This window comes from Rattus rattus, chromosome X (assembly GCF_011064425.1).
Source record: "Rattus rattus isolate New Zealand chromosome X, Rrattus_CSIRO_v1, whole genome shotgun sequence".
In the NCBI taxonomy this organism is placed as follows: Eukaryota; Metazoa; Chordata; class Mammalia; order Rodentia; family Muridae; genus Rattus; species Rattus rattus.
This window is the reverse complement of record NC_046172.1, coordinates 69,261,473-69,282,275: the sequence shown is the minus strand read 5'-3', so window position 1 is coordinate 69,282,275 and position 20,803 is coordinate 69,261,473. Positions and strand designations below refer to the sequence as shown.

At 33.8% G+C, this 20,803-nt stretch overlaps 1 protein-coding gene across 1 annotated transcript in view; it reads right to left on the bottom strand.

The window, feature by feature from the left end:
* Pof1b (POF1B actin binding protein) overlaps positions 1-20,803 on the bottom strand; it is a 63,929-nt gene that overhangs the window by 19,425 nt on the left and 23,701 nt on the right. Inside the window, 6 exon segments of the mRNA XM_032890022.1 lie at positions 776-850; positions 2,107-2,134; positions 4,970-5,100; positions 10,099-10,272; positions 14,344-14,384; positions 14,387-14,444. Coding sequence (XP_032745913.1) covers positions 776-850; positions 2,107-2,134; positions 4,970-5,100; positions 10,099-10,272; positions 14,344-14,384; positions 14,387-14,444 — 507 coding nt within the window.

The following is a 20,803-nucleotide window of genomic DNA, read 5'->3' as shown; positions in this document are numbered from 1 at the left end:
TCCTTTTCCTCTGCATCCTGGCTAGCATTTGTTTTTTCTAGATATATACATACTATGTTCAGTCATATTTCCTTGGCTTCCTTATTGCAGGAAAATTTCCTGTTCTCTGGATTCTATCCTTGCACAACACTGGAAAGAGAAGGCAACACCTGAACTTGGAACATGGAGAAGTAGAGTATGAAATGTGCATGAGGAAGAGAAGAGAAAGACTGATTTAGAATCAGGTTCTACTAAAGTGCGGAAGAGTCGATAAGAACAATTCACGGCAGGCAACACTTCAAGGTCGATTTTCTGAATGCTAGATACTCAAGTCTTGGTGGTGTGACTGAGCTAAAAGGTGATCCTATCTAATTAAAATATAATCAACTCCTGTGGACCATGGCTTTTATTTGAAGCTATCCATTCTTAGGAGAGTCATGCTAAGTAGCAGTTTCCTAGGATTGATTACTTTTAAAAAACACATTTTAAGATTATTATGAAATATTTAAAATCAATACATGTAATAAAATGATCTGAAATGTAGTGTTACTACTTTAAATTTTTTTTTAATTGAAAATAGATTCTTTTGTCATACAATGCATCCTGTTTCTAGTTTCCTCTCCCTCTACTCCTCCTAGCTCCTCCTTCCCTTCCCTTCTCTCTCCATTTGCTTCCTTTCATCTCTCATTATAAAACAGCAGGCTTCTTAGAGATAACGACCAAACATGACAAAATGAAATATAATACGATGAAACAAAAACTATTATATCGAAATTGGACACTGATCCCATCTTACCTGCAGAATATAACGAATTTGCTGTTTTGTAAACTCTGACAGTCCTTTGGGAATCAATGACTCAATGTCTTCTGACTGTAAGCAAATGGAATTTATAACATCAGCACTTTGATCTTATGGGCTGCACTTCATAGACGTTTGTGTACAGATAACGTATTTTGGGAGGACATCAGATTAAATCACCTTTCAAAGAATAGTTTCCACCTTTAAATACTCACTTACAATACATAGACGTGGAAATAATACTAAATTCCAGAGATTGTTAGAGAAAAGAGTTGGGCAACCAGTCAAACATTCCACTTGTTTTAGAAGAACAGTTTAGGGCTAAGGCTGAGAGGCACAATGCTTGCATAGCATTCTACATCCTGTCTGAACTCCAGAATCAAGGCGGTGGGTGCAATAGCAATTTAAAACAAAGTGATTACTTACCTGGATGTAGTAATACATGCCTATATTCGCAGTACCTAAGTGTCTACAGTAAGGGAATCAAAGCTAGCATGTGCCACATAAGTTCAAGACTAAGACATGATATATAGCCACCTCCTGCCTCATAAGAACAAGTAATAATGATGATGGAGAAAACAATAATATGGGATTCAAATTTTACTTGAAATAGCATCATTGTATCCTTCAAAATTAAATTTCATTGGATGGTAGATATGTTTGAGAAGCTTAATTTTTAAATAGTGAAAGCTGTGAAATAAAATTATAGGTATTATGGACTTAAAGAAATTTTTCTTGAGGCTATTGTGACTTTTGAGAGATTATATGTTACCACAGCAACATTTTTAAGCTTCAACTAAATGTAAGAGAGAAGCCAAAATAAGTGCTTTTCGTAGGCAATTTAGAACTTACAAACTACTTTAGTGAATACATAATAGCAATACATAGGAAATAATGGTAGAATTAATAAACAAGATTTGATTCCTTTTATGTGCTAAAATTATGATTGCTTATTAAATTAAAATTGTTTTTCAAAATTACAAATGTAATGGAATTGATACTTAAAGATATTTTTAACTCCAAGTTAGGGTTGCACATGGTTTTGAAACATTAGATAACATTTATTTTTATTGTATAAATTTGTCTTTTAAGACAGTTTGTTATCAGGTAAATTTTAAATGTATTTTAAACAATTACAATGTAAATCCTAGTTATAGTCATAAAATGTTCTTTGTGATTATTACTTTTAGGGTCATTACGATGATATAAACATTAGCTTTTTCACTAATTTCTGTTTCCAGTCTGATAAATAAACGAAATAAAGGGTTAGTATTAGTACCACAATCAAACTGTACATTGTTCTCTAATTGAATGACTTTTGGACTTACTGTATCTGCAGACTCAAAATCTTGTTTGCTGCAAAATGACAAAAAAAAAAAACAGTTTTAGAAAAAATCTATTCAGTAACCACATACAAACATTCTTGTTCTACTTATTTTAGACTTTGCATATCATAATAGTGCTGATGAAAATTGGAATCACAAATAAAGAAATTGAAATATCAAAAATGGAAATTTCACTTAGTTTGACTAAAATAATTTTTTTCTGGAATTAGTTGATATAGTAAAATGAGTAACATCTAGATAAAAATTAATAATATATGCAGAAATAGTACATCATCCATTTTCACCAGTCCATCTGAGGGTAGATGTAAAAATGATTGACAGCAAGTGGTGTTTGGTGAACCAAATCACAATTACAGGTTTTCTCTCCTTCTTCCTCCATATTCCCTCTCTGGGTCTCACTTTCAGTTTTGAGCTAGTTTCTCTCTATTACTATTTTCATGGTATTTATTTCATTTTATCAAAAGAAAAGCTTTTAAAAAGAGGTCAACTCACTTAATCTATGTAAGCTAGGAGGAGAATGGATTTGAATCTACACAGAACAAAGCAATACAGTCAAAATTTTAGTTTCATAATAGACTTTTTAGCAGCAAGATGAGTATTTGGACTTAGAGGTTGAGTGAGTATTTGTAGAGCCAAATTAAGAAGGCAAATCTTATGGGATTGTCAGTGGTTATACAAGTCTGAAATATGCTGCTGTAAGAATTGTGAACACTGAAAAAATACAGTTACTGTGTTGTCAAGGGCAACAGACCAACCTTTTATTTTTTGTCTAATTACTTCTCTCCACACAGTAGAAGAATGAGATATGAACATGTATGGTGGACATGTCAAACAAATAGAAATGTACATGTTTGACAGGAAGGCAGAAATAGTATTTTAAGTTATTAGTTTTAGTACATTAGTCCCTACGTTTACCCATTATGTAATTGCTTATGAGCAAAATTTTGCTTATAGAGATAAATGGGTCATTGTGAAAAGCCACTTACATACATTTATAGAAATGTGCATGCTACTATGGAAAAAGAACTCCAGGTCCCATTCCTAAGGCATGATTAATACATGTAAAAGAGTTTGAATGTATGTATGTGGTATTTGTTGTGTTGTGCCAAATAGATATCTTGGGACAGACCTAGGGAGGAAATGAAATATCCACAAAGTACAACTAAAACAAAAGAAGAATGTTATCGTAGAAAAGCCGAATGATAGTTTATATGTATGTAAAAGAATACCCAAAACTGTTTGAATACCTCTCTAGTCTTTGGTAGTTATGTGTTCTTAATTAATTACTTTATCTGAAATTTTCTGAGGTTAGTTTTCAAAGTTTATAATATAGATAAGCATACAGTTTCTGGCACATTATGGTCACTCAATAGGCTATTGAGGGGAAGAGAAATATATTAAGATAGCAGACTTGTGTAAAAATAATTGAATGCATGAAGTATTTTTTTTTGGGTCATAGGAGAGAAGAGTTTTTCTGGTAATGCAAGAAGATGTTGATTAGGTATAATGATCAAAACCTAGCAAAAGAGAAAACACACATATTTATAATGGAATAGACTTAAATAATTAGTTGTAGTTTGCTCTGATGTATCTTGAGTGAATTAACAGTATGGAAGGCATACATTTAGTCAACAGATATTGAGTCCTGCATTAAGTAACATGAATTCCGAACTATATAAAATGGCCCTTGTATAACTGTAAATTCTATGGCTAGTACACAGTGGAAGGTGGATAGCACAGATGGCAGTAGAGGTCGGGAATGGAGAGCCAAACGAGAGGACTATACTTCTCAAGTTAGCATTTTGCCAAGTAGGATGGACAATTAGATAAGAACAGAAAATAGTTGAGGAAAATGGTAAGAGAATGGCTGTAAGAAGATAATAAAATTTAAAGAAAAGAGATAGCTATGAGATGAAAAGAATATATTAAATATTGATTTGGAAAACATATGACTTCTTTAACTTAAAAAAATACAAAAATGTATATATTGTGTCATACACTCCATATTTATATACTATATAAGCTCTATAATAAAAATATTTATCTAGAAGCCAAAGAATGTAGTCAGTGAGAATTTTGAATTAAAAGAAACTCTATTGACATTCCTTTAGCTTCTAGATTATTTTGAATTTGTTGTCATGTCCATGCTTTGACTATCTAGCGTCAAGTAACTCATTTAATAGGATGAGCTGTCATCTACAAATAAATAGCCTCGATTTCCAGGGAATCAGTATGCTACTTGTCTGTGTAGACACCTGTAGTCATGCAGTACATATAATATGAAGACACACATGTACAAATAAAAAGGTAAATATATATAAATATATACATATGCAAAGTTTCCTATTTTCAAATACATAATCCTCCACAATGTATGTTATATATATATATAATATACTATATAAATTAATATACTGAGAATGATGTATAAAATATAATATTTATAGAAACATTTGCTCAGTTTTCTCATATAATCACATTATTTGCTCATTAAGAGTACTGGTGTTCTGCTGTGTACCTGAATGTACTCTTTCAAAATGACATTCTTAAGAGCTAGAGAGATTTCCCAGTGGTTAGGACCACATCCTGCTCTTTGAGGGGACCCAAGTTTTATTCTCAAAATGATGCTGGGAAGCCCACCACTGTGTGTAATTCAAGTTCCATGGTTCCAGGTTTTGAACTTCCTCTAGACTGTGTGGGCACCCAAACACACGTGGTGCACATAAACTCATGGAGGCACATACATATGCACATAAATCTTTAAATGTCTATTTGTAAAATTACAAAATTGAACTTAAATATTTGACAACTGCAACATCAACACAAAAAAATCCATTCGTAGTACCTTCCTCCAATTCTCTCCAAATGTTCTAACAAGCAGTGATATAGGTCTGTATTCTTGCGGCTTAGGTCAGCAAGCAACTCTCCAAAATATTTGGGATCCAATTTTTCAGGGCCATCATCCTGAATTATCAACTGAAGCAAATATGAAATACAATTATAAGCAATATTGATTTTCTAAGTTCATAGATATATTTATTTAATTTATTTATTTTTATTCTCTAATCCTTTTTTATAGTCCAGACTTCATACCTCTCCCGGTCTGCCCCCATCTGCTCCCCATCCCACACCTTCTCCCCCATTTCCAAGAGGATGTCCCCACCACCCATCCCACCAGGTGTCCCAACTCCCTGGAGCCTCATGTCTCTCAAGAGTTGGGTGTATCTTCTCTCACTGAAGCTTGAAATTTTAAAGAATAAAAAACTATTGAAATCATCCCTTGAATCAAGTCACCAAATTTTTTATGCATTAGATGTGCATATTTTCAACAAGTAAAGAATTTAAGGGAAACATCAACATTGAAATATTTTCAATTTAATTTCACTCAAGTTTAAATGATATAATGAATGCAAAACTTCGAAAACATTACTTTTTCTTTCTTTTACTGCAAATAGGTATTTTTCATACAATATATTCTGACCATGGCTGTTCCTTCCCCAACTCCTCTGAAATTCCTTCCACCTTCCCTCCCATTAGAATCTACATGTTTTCTGTCTCTCCTTAGAAAACAAACATCTATCTTAAGAATAATAATTTAATAAAATAAATAATAATTTTTAAAAACTAACCAACTGGAGTAGGACAAAACAGAATTAAAAACAGTCAAAGGAAAACATGAGTATATGTACATCCAGAGAAACATTTGTGTGGACACATAGGAATCCCCTAAAACTATAATATATGTGTTTACATATATATATATATACATATGTATATATATGAATGCTTATAAGACATATATATGTGTATATATATATATATATATATATATATATATATATATATCTTATGTTACAAAGAACCTTCAAAAATGCTACTGAGTTCATTTTGTGTTGGCCATCTACTGCTAGGCATGGATCCTGGCCCTAAGAGTGTTTTGTATCACTGTTGAGACTCCCTTGGAGAAAACTGATTTATTTTCATTTGTGAGTTATTATCAATTGGACATAGCTTCTGGGCTAAGGATGGGGGTTTGTATCCATGTCTTCTCTCAGCACCGGCATCCCATCTGGTGTAGACCTATGCAGGCCATGTGCATGCTGCTACATTCTCTGTTCATGTGTATGCCAGTACTACTCTATTTAGAAGGACTTGTTTCCTTAGTGCAATCCAACCCCTCTGGAGTAAAGTCTTGAATATAGTTGCTTACATGATACAGGAAAACAAACAAACAAAACTGAGTTTCCAATTATTACTCAATTTCTTTTTCTTAATTTTATAATTTATCTGTGTGTGTGTTGGGGAAAGGTGGTGCATGGCCTTTGGAGGCAGAAGACATTGTCACATCGCTTGAGCTGGAATTTCAGGCAGTTGTGGTATACCTAATATGGGTAATGGTAATCAAACTCAGGTCTTCTACAAGAACAGCACAACATTTCTTTGCTATACGCCTGCTGTGGGTAAATATAATGTGAATTACTTTAATTATGCTGACTGTAGAAAAATCACTATCACTTTGATGAATGCCCACTTGATTTGTTAGTGTATACTAAGGTTGGATGAAGAAAACTATTCAATATAATGTCATTTATGTATTTTTGGTCCAATTCTTTGCTTTTTGTTTGGATTGAATATCTAGTCAACCAGACATTGAAAAAAGTAGCTCAGGGCCAACTGAAAAAAATTATACACCTAAAAGACATTTAAACTCTTTGACACAATTTATTATGACTACTGTCCTAACTCAAACATACTTCATTGTCTTCATTTCTTTGACATTTATCTTTCTAATACTGTTGACTATCTTGTCTATTATCCAAAGACTCACTGCCGGGAGAGCAATAGCTTAGGTCATACTCTATACCGTTTTAATATTGAACATGGATTAAAGCGATAAATGGATCAGATTTGACTGATACTTTCTTCTCAACCTCTGAAGAATACACTAAAGGTCTACGCTTATGAAATGAGTGCAAGGACTAGAAAGCAAGTAAGAATGGGTATACAGTACTACACCCATACAGTGAAAATCTGTTTATGGTACATTGATCAGCAAAAATTAAATTCTGGATATCAATCACAGTATATTGTAAATACTTTTATAAATAATATATACTAATGGTCCTTAGCTCTTCTTTGGAGTTTCTCCTACTCATGTGACCTCTCGTTTTTCCTTAACAGGATTTCCTTAAAAGGAATATACATTCCTATTTTGAAAAGTCCGCTTGTGGGGGGTTGGCAAATGACTCAGGTGTCTCAAGTTCGAAATCAGCAAGACTCTTATAAAAAGAAAGAGGTCAGAGCCACTGAGAAGATTCAATGTTAAAGGCACTTGCCTATAAGCCCAATGGTCTGAGTTCAATCCCCAGGAGCCACATGGTAGAAGAAGAGTGAGCTTCTATACATTGCCCTCTGACCTCTAGATATGTTCCACAGGCATGTGTATGCCCTCCTCTACATATAAGTAAATAAATGAATACATGCTCAAAAAAAGTCTGGATGAATAATCCACAATGTTAGTTATTTTGTTAGTTATTTTGATTATAATATACATTATTGAGTTGCTTCCCTAGAGAAGTAAAAGTTGTTTAACAGTGTAAAGTTTTTATATTAAGTCATTATGGGCATAAGTTAACAGGTAATGTTAATATAGCACAGTATGCTTATATGTCATAGAATATACAAATTATATACCTGGATCTATGAAAATAATACTCTATATAAAAATATAAAAGCTTCCTCAAGACATTTCAGACAAAGGATATAAACACTAAGACATGCTATAATTGATGTTAAGCAAAGTTGAAGTTTTAAAGGCAATGCATTCCTAGATAGAGTAACTTTCCTTTAATAAAAGTTCTGTCCAAGTGAATGGGCCTGTTCCTTTTACAACCTGCCATGACTCCAAAAATGCTTTTCAGAAGGCTCAAGGTAAACAGAAAAGAGTTCAGTTCCTCATGATTCCCATTTCCCATTTGTAGGAAATTTTCTATTTATGCTTGTGTGCATGTGTATGTTCAGGCACATAGGTATGTGGGGGTGAGCATGTGTGTATGGAGGCCAGAAATCAATATGTTTTCCTTAATTACTCTGCACCTCAATTTTGGAAACAGAGTTTCTCAATGAGTCCATAGCCCACTAATTTGGCTAGAATACTAGTCAGAAAGCCCTATATATCTTCTTATCTTTGCCTCCCGAGAGCTGGGATTCCAAACACAAGCTCTCAGGAGATCTTTCCAAATATATATCACACCTACAGAGGACATGTGAGTATCAAGACCTTCCTTTTTCCTTTATCTCATGGTTATCCTCATAAAGTTGTGATCAGACAGAAAAGCTATTTATAAAATGTACTCGATATCTTCACAAGGGTATACTGAAATTGTAAACTATGGTGTAATTAATGAAGCTGAAGGAGATATATTAGTTACCTAAATATGATGGCTATTTTCTAAGTAGATAATAATAGCAGCTGGTCATATATATTATTTGTTAAATGGTGAGTAAATGAATATCAATGTAATACTGTTGTTCATAGCCAAAATCCTGAATCTTATAATGCTGCTTCTATCTTTGAAAATTGTCTCTTCTAGTAGTTGTATCATCAATAATCTAATTTAGGTTTTATCTTTTCAAAAATTTCCTTTATGATATTTTTATATGTCTTCATTTTTTTTAGAGTTAGTAAGAGTTTTATTTTCATTTTCTTTTTTCCCTATCTTTATTAACTTGAGTATTTCTTATTTACATTTTGATTGTTATTCCCCTTCCCAGCTTCCGGGCGGACATCCCCCTAACCCCGCCCCCTCCCCTTCTATATGGGTGTTCCCCTCCCCATATGTCTTCATCTCTATGAAAATGTTTCCTCATATATTTCTTTTAGTCTTTCTGTCAATTCTGTGAGGTATATATAACTAATAAAATTTAATTAAAGAGAATGCTGCAGACATATTTGATTTTAGGAAGATAAATAACTTAGGAGATAAAGTGCTGGAGAAGGAATCCAGTCGATTATATCACCAATATATCTCATGCGTCAGAATGTTCTTACTTTTTGTATGAACTTTAGATCTAAAACATTCTAGCTATATAAGACTCTAAGTAACATAGCCTCTTTAAGTTTTAGTTTCTTCATGGGAACCAAAAGAAAATAATATGACCAACATATGTATTTCTAAGCATCAGTCCTGAGAAATAATACCATGGATATTTAATATAAAACAATACAAATTCCTGTATTAGAAGTTACTTTCTTTTTCCTTATTCTTTTATCTTTTAAGAAAAGTCTATGAGAGAGGTCAATTTGAAATTGGAGTAAGTACAAATGATGTTTGACTCTCCATTATTTCAGTCATTATTGTTAGCTTTTACCAGATTGAAGAAAATCATGTTTTTTCTATTATCACTTGTGTAGCAGATGTTTACAAGACTCCGAAGTCTTCACAACATAAATTAGTCACTCAAGATTGTATCCAGGGAGGTTTCTCCTTAGCAACTATGTTTTGCTTTCTATTTTGCTATAATGCACAATAAAGTATAAGTATAGTCTGACTTGAATTAGTATAATATATTCTCAAAGAATATATACAGCAACTAATTACAAGCTGGTGAAATGCTATCATTAACAATCATCTCAGATGACAGCATTTCTAATTTGTTGTTCATTTGAATATTATATCTCGTGAAAATGTGTAATGCTGAACAACCTTTGGACTCATTTATAAGGATCAGTTATCAGTCACAATTAAATATTCATGAATTGACTCATAACTTCATCCATTTAATTAATGAACCTGCACGATTTTTATCTTTTGAAAGGAGTCTGGATAGTTGTTTTCCAAATGTTGTAAAAACACAAATATCAATGGTATAATTCTCCAATGTTTGGATTAAAATTGAATGTGAGTGTTAGACTAGTGGAGTAAGACATGTTTAAGAACTTAATTCAGTACGTATTGAACTGATTGACCTTACCTGTTCATGTATTTGGCTTGGCCCACCATGACAGAGTTCATGCCCAACATTTGAATCATTTTCTGTTATACATTGGATCTGATGGCTAGAATGGGACTGCTGACAATGTGGTGAGTGGATGATCTGGGGTTGCTGGATGACATGATGATGGCATTGAATTTGAGGACAGCATTCCTAAAACAAATATACTTGTCAAAAAGAGCCATCTAAAATCAGAACTACTACAAATCAAGACAAGATTGGAAACAGATTTGAAAACCACAACAAAGAATTAGGTGTATAATTTGTAATTTTAACTAGTGATATTTTTAATCTATACATTAAGAAAACTTTATTAGAATTTGTTTTTATTTGATCAATAGCTAAGGCCATCAAAATACTTACCCAAATAAGCCATAAAATATCATGTTCTAATTAAATTGATATTTTAGTTGTAATTAAATCTAAAATTATTATGAATATTTTAAGCTTTCTTTTATAGCTCAATAGGTACTACCTAATTACCTAAAAATTCTATGATGCTGAAGGTGAAAAAGAACTCAACATTAGGAAAAATATAATACAGTGATTTTCAATATCAGGAAGCAGGTTTGTATTCCTGTTGGGGAGGCAAAGAACTCATGCCTATGAAACTTGAGAAAAGGCTTTTTAAAAAACGTTGGGAATCATTGACTGGTGCTTTTGATCCAGGAAATGTAAACCCTTACTCTAATTCTACCAGATACTTTTATTCAAATACTGCTTTTATAGAGTTTTTATGTGGAGTAAATGAACTGTCTGTAAGAAATGTATATTAGTATTATTATAACATTGCTGTCACAATAAACTTTAATTTTATTGTCATTTATCTCACTAAATTTGAACATAAAACTAGTACTCTCTCAAAGATGACAAAAGTCAGATTATGTACTTCTAATGAAAAAATTAATAATGATAAAATTGTGACTGGAATTCATAATTTGTTCCTTGGAATCTAAGGGTATAAGGGTCATTTATATTAACTGCAGGAAAAACTGGAACTTTCCTTTAAACCCAATCTATTTTACCTGCCTGTTTATGTCAGGTCTTTGTTTTACTGAACAGGGAGGAACTAACATTTGCATATATCCATTAGGAGGGCTTCAGGCATGCTTGAATGTTTCTATAGTATGTTGTTATTATTCTGCTTTGAAAAGAGACAGCTAATAAAAGCCTGCTCTCAAAGAGAAAACACTTAAGTTTTAGTCATAATGTTACATTCGCTTACATATAGTCAAGTTTGAAAGTATAAATTGAGTGTAAATTTTCTTTTTTGACTGTAAAAAAGTGACTTTTATTGAAAAGTAATGTAATTCAACAGTTTAGACTCTTAGATGCAACATTTTTCAAACTATGTCAGATGAAAACAATACCAAACTGCAGAACAATGAATACAGTATCCCCCCTTTGGTTTAACATGTAAAATAATCTACATGTATATATGACAAGCATCACACACACACACACACACATATATGTATATATATATATATCTCCTTTTATATAAATAGAGTGATAACCTTCTAAGAGTGGTTATCTGCAAAAAGAAACTAGAGACATGAAGGCCCAAATCAAGAAGCTAATTACCATTAATATTATTTGTATTGTTTTAAATATTCTTTTTGTAGTCTGAAACTTCTTACTCTATATGAATTGCATCTTATGTGCATGAAATATTTTGGAATAAAGAAAAATATATGAAGAGGCATATAGCATGACTAGAAACTCCCTCTGTAGATATATAAAGGCCATAGAATCAGTTCTTGGCATTCCTTTCTCTAGACTAAGTATGACTCATTTTACCAGTGTGATAGCACTGAGAGCTTTAAAATTCAGAAAACTAACCATATGCCTTAATCAACTTTACTACAAATTAACAGATAAATATATTATCTCTTCTTTTATGTTATAAAATGTCATTATGTAGTGTTGGGACATTAAAAAAGAATTGTATTTACTGTTAGTCTTGATGTTAAGGTCTCAGAGCCCAGAGCTTCATCCACGCAAGTGCCCACTTTTGAGCTTATACTCAAGTGTTGAAGTCATTGTTTTAAAGGAAAATATTCATATTGTGATCATATTTTGAAGCATATCATAATTTAAATCTAAAAGTACAGAATATCAAACAGTTATGATGTCTCATGTGTTATTCCTTTAGATAAAGGAAGAAAAAGAAAAATATAAAATATAAATAGTTTGAAAGGATAATTAACTTGTTACTAGAACTACCTTACTAACTTTACTACAGAAGCCTCTTTATTCTTGGACAAGTGTCAGTACATTGGTTTGTATGGACCTTGGCTTCATCTAGCATGCTTGGTAAAGCCCCTATCACTGAGGAAATAACAAAACAAAAATGTGTGCTTTGTTCCACAGCATACATGGTAGTTAGAAAACTCCCAAATGATTAAAATCATTAGTGAAAAAACATTAGCACAAATAAATACTAGTGTCAACAGTAAGCAAAAGCAGTGTTCTTAATAAGATCTCTTCCTTAATTTTTTAAGCTGTGTGGGTAGTAAGACAATCTATATTATAGTGTGTGGATAGTAACACAATCTATATTATAGTGAATATTATATTCTAGAGGCTATAAAGTAGAAAAACTATTCATTATCATTAAAACAGAAACTTGAAAGCAGCATGTACCCCAAAATTTCCCATACTACTTAAAAGTACAAAACATCATTTTTGATAGCCTGGTTAAATAAATGTAAATGTAAATGAATAGCTTTAGAAACTATTATTTGGAAGATCAAAAGCAACCAGTGATTTTTTTCTACTTGATAGCATAATGTTGGATTGTTCTTCAAAAACACTTTTGTTTAATTTATCAGGTCTTTAGACACTATTCAGCATAACAGGCAAAACAAAAGGAAAACATTTTGGTGTTATCATTCTGAAAATTTATGTCATTTCATCTTTACTAGGCATCAAATGTGGAATACTTGATATATGACAAGTTATTTCCTACAAGTCTACTAACAATTGCCAATAAGTGCTTATAAAAATAGAGCATGTTTTCATGCCAAGAAGTTTTAAAGCAAAATCCAACATATCTTCAGTGTGTTTTCTTTACATATGAGAAAGATAATTTTGTTTTTCCAGACTGATTTTGTAATATTTCACTACTTATTATACCCTAAATTTTTACCCATACTCCAAATTTATGCTGGTATTCTAAGTTCTAGAAATATAGCATTTACTTTTCTTTAAAATATGGTCTTTTCAGATAGAATCCATTTAGAGTAAGGCTACTAGGATGAGATCCAATTCAATATGAGCAATGTCCCTTAAAAAATGGGAGATTTTACACAGAGACAGCCATACAGAGAGAGATGCTGAAGTGAAGATGCTCGTGTAGAGCACTATGTGCTAAGAGGGGGTTTGGAATGTTAGTATGCAGTCAAAAGAATGCCTGAGGGCGCCACAAGCTAAATAAACCAAGAATTAAAGGGTTTCTTCCCTGACAGTTCCAGAAGGATGATGATGGTCCTGTCCCACACAGTAGTTTTTGATTTCTGCTTTTTAAAATTGTAAGACAACACAATTCATTAACCTTGAACCAACTAATTCAAATATGACTTAGAGCTTCAGGTTTCTACATGTTTCAGAATATTTTACATACCTGATAATATATACTACTAATTTAAATCTGAACATATTAAAATAATGTAGAGAACGTATAGCCTTTTAAAAAAGATGTTATTTATTTATTTATTTATTTATTTATTTATTTATTTATTTATTATATGTATCTAGGTGAGCACACTGTCACTGTCTTTAGCTACACCAGAAGAGGGCATCAGATTCCATTACAGATGGTTGGTTGCTGGGATTTGAACTCAGGACCTCTGGAAGAGCAGTCAGTGTGCCATCTCTCCAGCCCCCATTATAGCCTTTTTTGTAAACTAGTTTTAAAGTTTTATTATATATATGACATATGTCATGGATATCATATATATTGGAAAATATATACTATATATTAGGTTCAATTTCTACTATTAACTTTTTATGAGACTTCAGATTGATTCCCTTTCAGTACAATGAGTTCATAATAAAACATAAACTTATTAAGGATAGAATGAAGGACCATAGACAAGATGACATACTATAACTCATAGTAGTTTTGCCTGATACTTGATAATTAAGTATCATTTCAATTCTATTAAAATATTCATAATTCAAAATTTTATAAATTAAAGTTTTAAAATAAATATTACTCACCTGATCTGTGTTTAGCTTCTCCACTTTTCTTATTGTTTTTCATAAATGACATTGTTTCCTGGGAAGAATTGACCTCCTCTTAGGAAAGGGGACAATGGTTCCTAAAAAGAGATTAAATAATATGTTTTAATTTGGAAGGTGTGGTTTCCATAGGTACTCCAACAAAAACATGGTATCTACTAGACTCTGAGGTAGTAACATATTTTAGGAAGATAATGGAAGGATTCATCAATAAGTTTCTTCAAGGAGAAAGAAAGAATTTTAAAAATAGTCCATCAGTGAGAACAATTTAATTCCTCCTATTTTTTATTGATTCTCAAGAGGAGATCTAAAGGAAGTAGGAAAGATAACTTTCATTTTTCTGGGTAGGAAACAGGTGAGAAGTAGAAATTAGATTGGGCTTGAGCTGCTGTAACCCTATTGGCTCTAAAGCAGGACACGAGAAAAAATATCTGTTTTCTAAGGTAGTCTAGCATGAAGTTGACAACATATAAATTGGGGTCACAGGCAGGAGGTATCTTTCTATGTAAAGAAATTGGAGAAATTTAGAATAAATAGATTTCAGTCTAAACCATAGAAGTTACTAAACCATAAAGTGGGTAGAACTACATTAAACTATTTTCTCTAGGATTCAATTTGCATGTCATTGAAGTGTACAATCCCTATTTGTGATGATAATCAAGACTAAGATTCTCAGTACAACATATGTTTTGAGTACTGAGAACAGGGCAGAAGCTTTAAGAGCCACCGTATCTCCATATAATCAACTAAATTGCTATAGTATTAAGCAAGTGCTTAGAAGATGTCCGTCAATGAAATAAAGGCCTGTGATGTGTCTTAGATTGAAAGACTAATGAAAAATCAGACAAGGAGTCTAACATAAATGTAATGTACATCACATTCTTTTTTTCCTCCCCCTTTTTTTCATTTTGATAAAGGGTTTCACTATAGCCCTCCCTGGCTGCCCCAGAACTCATTAGATCTTCCTGGCCTCCCATTCAGATTGTCTGCCTATCTCTGCTTCCAAGTACCAGGGAATTTAAGGTGTGACCATTCCCATTTTTTCCTTTCTTCTGATTTTCATTTGAGTCACGAGGTTGTTTTGTTCATTGATTTGATACAAAACAAAATGTATGAATTTATTTTTAATGTATCTATAGTAGATAAAACTGCTAATATATGACAAATATTGTTTATTGGAAAATATTGCAATTACTCTCAGTTCTTAAAGTAACTGACCTAAAAGTCTGTTATGAAGGGAAGAAATTCTGCAGCTCAAGTCTGCAGACCCAGATTTCTCAATGAACTGATTAGAAGTTCTGGTTAGTAATCATACAACTGCTCGGAATATGAGGGAATACAAAAAGAAAAAATGCCAAGAACTAGGGAAATCTTTAGAAGTTTTAGAATCAAGACAGAAAAAAATGCCATAAAAATCAGAGAGAGAAATTTTCAGCAAGTTAGTAAGAGATTGAACATAAAATACTTCAAACATCAGTGGATAAGAACTACAAAGCAGATTTGATTTTAGTTGACTCTGCCATCAAAAAAAATCAGTGGAAGCAGGCCAATTAGAAAAGGAAGGTATGATGTCATAAAACAAAAGTTACAGTTCTTTCTCCATCTAGATGCAGTGGATTCATGTAAGGCATTAACAGTCTCTGAAGCTAAGTGTACAAGGATAATATACACAGTATCCTGGATCAAGTGAAATAATTTTAAGGTACCATCAAATTTTGTACATTGATTTTTTTTAATATGTAGTATCACAATATTTTAATGCATTAAAATGCTTTCTGGAAAACTTGTTGTAATATTTCTAGGAAATCAATTTAAATTATACAATATAGACTGTTTTAAAGGCAAAGAAATTATTAATCCTAAATATTTCATAGTAGACAACAGATTATTGAGTGAAAAGGTCTGGTAATTACTCTGATCTTGGTGATTTAGAATTTTCTAAAACATAAAAATGAATTCATGAAAATATAAGATTTTTTTCTCTGTGAAATGCCATTCATTTTAAATCTGTCTAAGTGTTTGCAAGACTTAAAACGACAATAAGAATTCAACTAAATTTGGATTATTACATTACCAAATTTATAAGGTAAAAATATTCACATGAATAATTATTGTCGAAAAAAACAGCTAAATAACTTTGATCAAGCATTTTAGAGTTCTTAGCATCTGAGGAGCTCAACACTGTTCCTGCTTTGGTATCTTCTTTTCTTCAGTCTCTACATTTGATTTGCTGCCAAATCCACCCTAAAAATTAGCAGGTGTTTTCCAAACGGTTGATGTTATAACTTTAATTGTTACTTTCAAAACCCCTGGCAGTAGTTCTCACATTTAACAAAGTATGTAATTCACAACATCTATTGCAATGTTCCCAGGCCACAAAGCTATAATAGAGAAACTTTTTTTGAAACCAAAATAAAAATTTGTTGATTACGAGCTCAAATTATTCAGTTTCAAGCATCACCTCCATACTTTGTGATCATACCTGGATTACTCAAGTTCCATAACTGTGGTTCTAAAGCCTTTTATTTTCCACAACCCCTGTCCTCAAGCTTGCTCCCTCCGCTCCTCTCATTCCAGAGGAAATCAAGAAAACCTAGTTATGTGATCTCACTATGTTTCTCTACACTGCAAAAACTACTCCTTAGTTTCTGTTCCTTCCAGCTCCTCAAAGAGGAATTCATACCTTTAAGTTCCTAAAGTTGTGTTTCTATATGTACCTGAATTTTACCCCCTCTTTTCTCTTTTACAATGTTATCTCATTTGTCTCTTTCCTTCCCCATTACTGAGTCATTCTATCTACAAGTCTTCCAGGGTCTTTAAGATCCAGCTTTCTCCTCTAGTGATATCTTCCTTCTTGCCTTTGACCACTATGCTTTTCAGAAAAGCATCCCCCACTTATTTCCTCTACTTCCTTTTAAGAAGTCTACCAATAAAATTCCTGCAGCTGGATTTTGCTCCCACAAGCATATTCAAACCAGAACTTCCCAGATACCAGGAAAGCAAGAGGCTCCCAGGAATCAACAGGGATCACATTAGCTGAAATAACAAAGAGGAGAGAGAACCAGTAGAGACCATATCCAGAGGTTAGGCAGAGCCCTCAGTTGAGGGATGGGACCAACCACCCATCTTCAAATTTTTAACCCAGAATTGCTCCTGTCTAAAGGAAATGTAGGGACAGAGTGGAGCAGAGACTGAAGGAAAGGCCATCCATAGCCTGCCCCACGTAGGGATCCATCCATATGCAGTCAGCAAAGCTACACAATATTACTGATGCCAAGAAGCACTTGCTGACGGGAGCCTGATATAGCTGTCTTCTGAGAGGCTCTGCCAGAGCATGACAAATACAGAGGCAGATGCTCACAGACAACCATCAAACACCAGATTGAACAAGGGGACCTCAGTGAAGGAGTTAGGGGAAATACTGAAGGAGCTGAAGGAGTTTGCAACCCCATAGGAAAAACAATATCAACCAACCAGACTACCTCCATCCCTGCCCAGAGCTTCTAGGGACTAAACCACCAAACAAAGAATACACATGGGGGGACCCATGGATCCAGCTTATCTGGCATCAATGGGAGGGGAGGGCCTTTATCTTGTAGAGGCTGGATGCCCCAGCATAAGGGAATGCTGGGGTGATGAGGCAGGAGTGGGTGGGAGGGAGCACTCTCATAGAGCAGGGGGATGGGAAAACTTGGAAGGGAAATAACATTTGAAAGGTAAATAAATAAAATAATCAAGAAAAGTAAAAAAAAAATCTGTTGTTTTAAATACCACTGTCACTTTCTTAACTGTCAAAGCTCTCTTATACCTGTTCTCCTTGGTTTTATGTTAATTTCATATGGTTAGTCATACTTCCATCTATTTGCTTCAGTTATTCTGTTTTTAGAACCTTCTCTGAGTAGACATTTTCTTTCAGTGGGTCCATCTTTCTATTCACTTGAAACAGACATTTCTCAAGGTTCTGACCTTAACTCTCTCCATTACCCCACAGCAATCCTACTCCTGCCTTTATCCTTGGTGATAAAATTTAGATATCAACTCTCTTACTTCTATCTCAGATGTGTCCTTTGGTGGTGTCATTTTAAATATCTACTAGTACTCCATTATGTACCTCAGATCCCACTAGCTCAAGCCAATTTCACACTATTTCTCTTTAATAAACCAACTAGTCCACATCTCTTCTTAATCTTTTCCTTCAAGCCACCATAACCCCGCCTATCAATCCTTTAGGCCCCCATTTAACTTTTCTTCTGCCAGCCTCCTTAGCCAGTAAGTTTTTAAATCTTGTTAAAACTATTCCCAGGTTAGCTGTCAGAAAAGAAAAGAATTTGTGAAGATTTGAACAAAGCACGCTTATTTGAATTTTAATTTCCTTATAAGTATAATGATTCTAACATGTTAATTGTACGAATACATTATATGTCAAAACAAATCGTGCCTTGATTTTCCACACACAGCAAATTTGTTATCTATAGTCAAACTGTAGTGTGGTGGTTTTAATGTGAATGGTTCCCTAGGTTCATATGTTTTAATACTTGGTACCCAGTCAGTGGCACTATTTGAGAATGATTAGGAGATGTGACCTTGTTAGAGGAGGTATGTCACTGGGGATGAGCCTTGAGCTTTCAAAAGGCTACACCATTCCCTGTTAGTGCTCTCTGTCTCCCTGCCTCTCTCTGTCTGTCTCTCCCTCTCCCTGTCTCTGTCTCTCTCCCTGTCTCTCTCTGTCTCTCTGTCTCTGTCTCCTTGTCTCCCCCTGTCTCTGTCTCCCTTTCCCTTTCTTTTCCCTCTCTCTCTCTGTCTCCCTCCTTCCCTCCTTCTCTCTTTTCTCTCTTCCTGTCCCTGTCCTTCTCTTCTCTTCTCTTCTCTTCTCCTCTCTCCTCTCTCTTCTCTTCTCCTCTCTCCTCTCTCCTCTCTCCTCTCTCCTCTCTCCTCTCCTCTTCTCTTCTCTTCTCTTCTCTTCTCTTCTCTCCTCCTCTCTCCCTCCCTCTGCCTACTGCTTGTGGATAAGTTGTAAGTTCTCAGCTATTATTCCACTGCCATAACTGCTTATCTATTGCCAAACTTCCTGACTTGATGGGTATGGACTCACCCTCTGGAACTATAAGCCACCAAACTAATCTCTTTCTCTTACCATTGCTTTGGTAATAATGTCTTATCATGACAATGGAAAAGTAACAAAAACAGAAGTTGATGTCAGGGAGATATGGAGAAATTCAATAAAAGTAGGTAGATACCCTCAGGGTAAGACCCCAGCAAGTTATAAGCTTTCCAACACCATGCCTGCCTGCTGGTTGCCAAGCTTCCTACCAAGATGGTCATGGAATCACTTTCTGAAACTATATTAAAGCCACCAATTAAATATTTTCTTTTATAAGTTGCCTTGGTTAAGGTATTTTGTCACAACAGTAAACTAAGACAATTCATATTTCTCAACTAGTATCTATCACCTACCCAACCATGTATTTTGCAATATATTTTACACAGCTATTTATGATCATACCCTACTTCATTCACACTCTCAAAAGAAAAATGAAAGCAACTTTGCTTTAGAAAAAATGTCTTATTTCCCTATTCCTATTTTAAGGCTATAAAGCAGTGGTTTGACGCAACCTGTGGGTTATGACCCCTGCTGGTCTTGTGTGCTGTGTATTCAGATGCTTAGTTCTATACCCCAACATCAGGTTACAGTCTAAATATGAACATTGTATTGACTGATTACTGTAAAAATGTTCCCCAATAATCTCTGGCTGGCAAATAAAAAGTTAGAGCCTGTGATTGGGCAGGGGAGAGAGGAAGTTAGAACTTTAGATCCAGTAGAAGAGGTCTCAGGTAGGGACCAGGAGAAGAAAGAGCAAAGGAGGAGAATTTTGGCATGAGAGAAGCTCTCCCTGAGGACACACATGGAACAGAGCAAAACTCAGTTGACAAGTTTCATGGGGTCTATGGCTGGGATGTAGGTTAGAATAGCTCAGATCTATCCAGTTTAGTTTTGCAGTGTGTTAATAAAAATAGCAGGTTTCTAAGTCATTTTTTTTAATTTGGGAGATATATGACCAAAAAGGGGTGTAGCAACCCCCCCATAAAATTACTACTGTAGGCCTGTACAGGGGTCACCTGAGAACATCAGAAAACATATATTTCCAATGTATTGGGAACTGAGACACTGCTCCTCCATCCATCTCCAGGTGGGACTGCCCACATGCAAATACACTCACATACTGGTACCCAGAACTAAAGGTTATAGAAGTAAGACGGTTAAGAACCGCTGCTACTGAGTATCTTCTCCACATCAGAAGTATTACAATGAGAAACTTAATGAAAGTGATAAATATCAGCTGGATTTCATCCACTAATGAAATGAGTGTATTTTCTTCATTTTGGATAAAAAAGTAAATCAGCATTCATAAAACCTATGACTACAAAGACAAATTGAGAA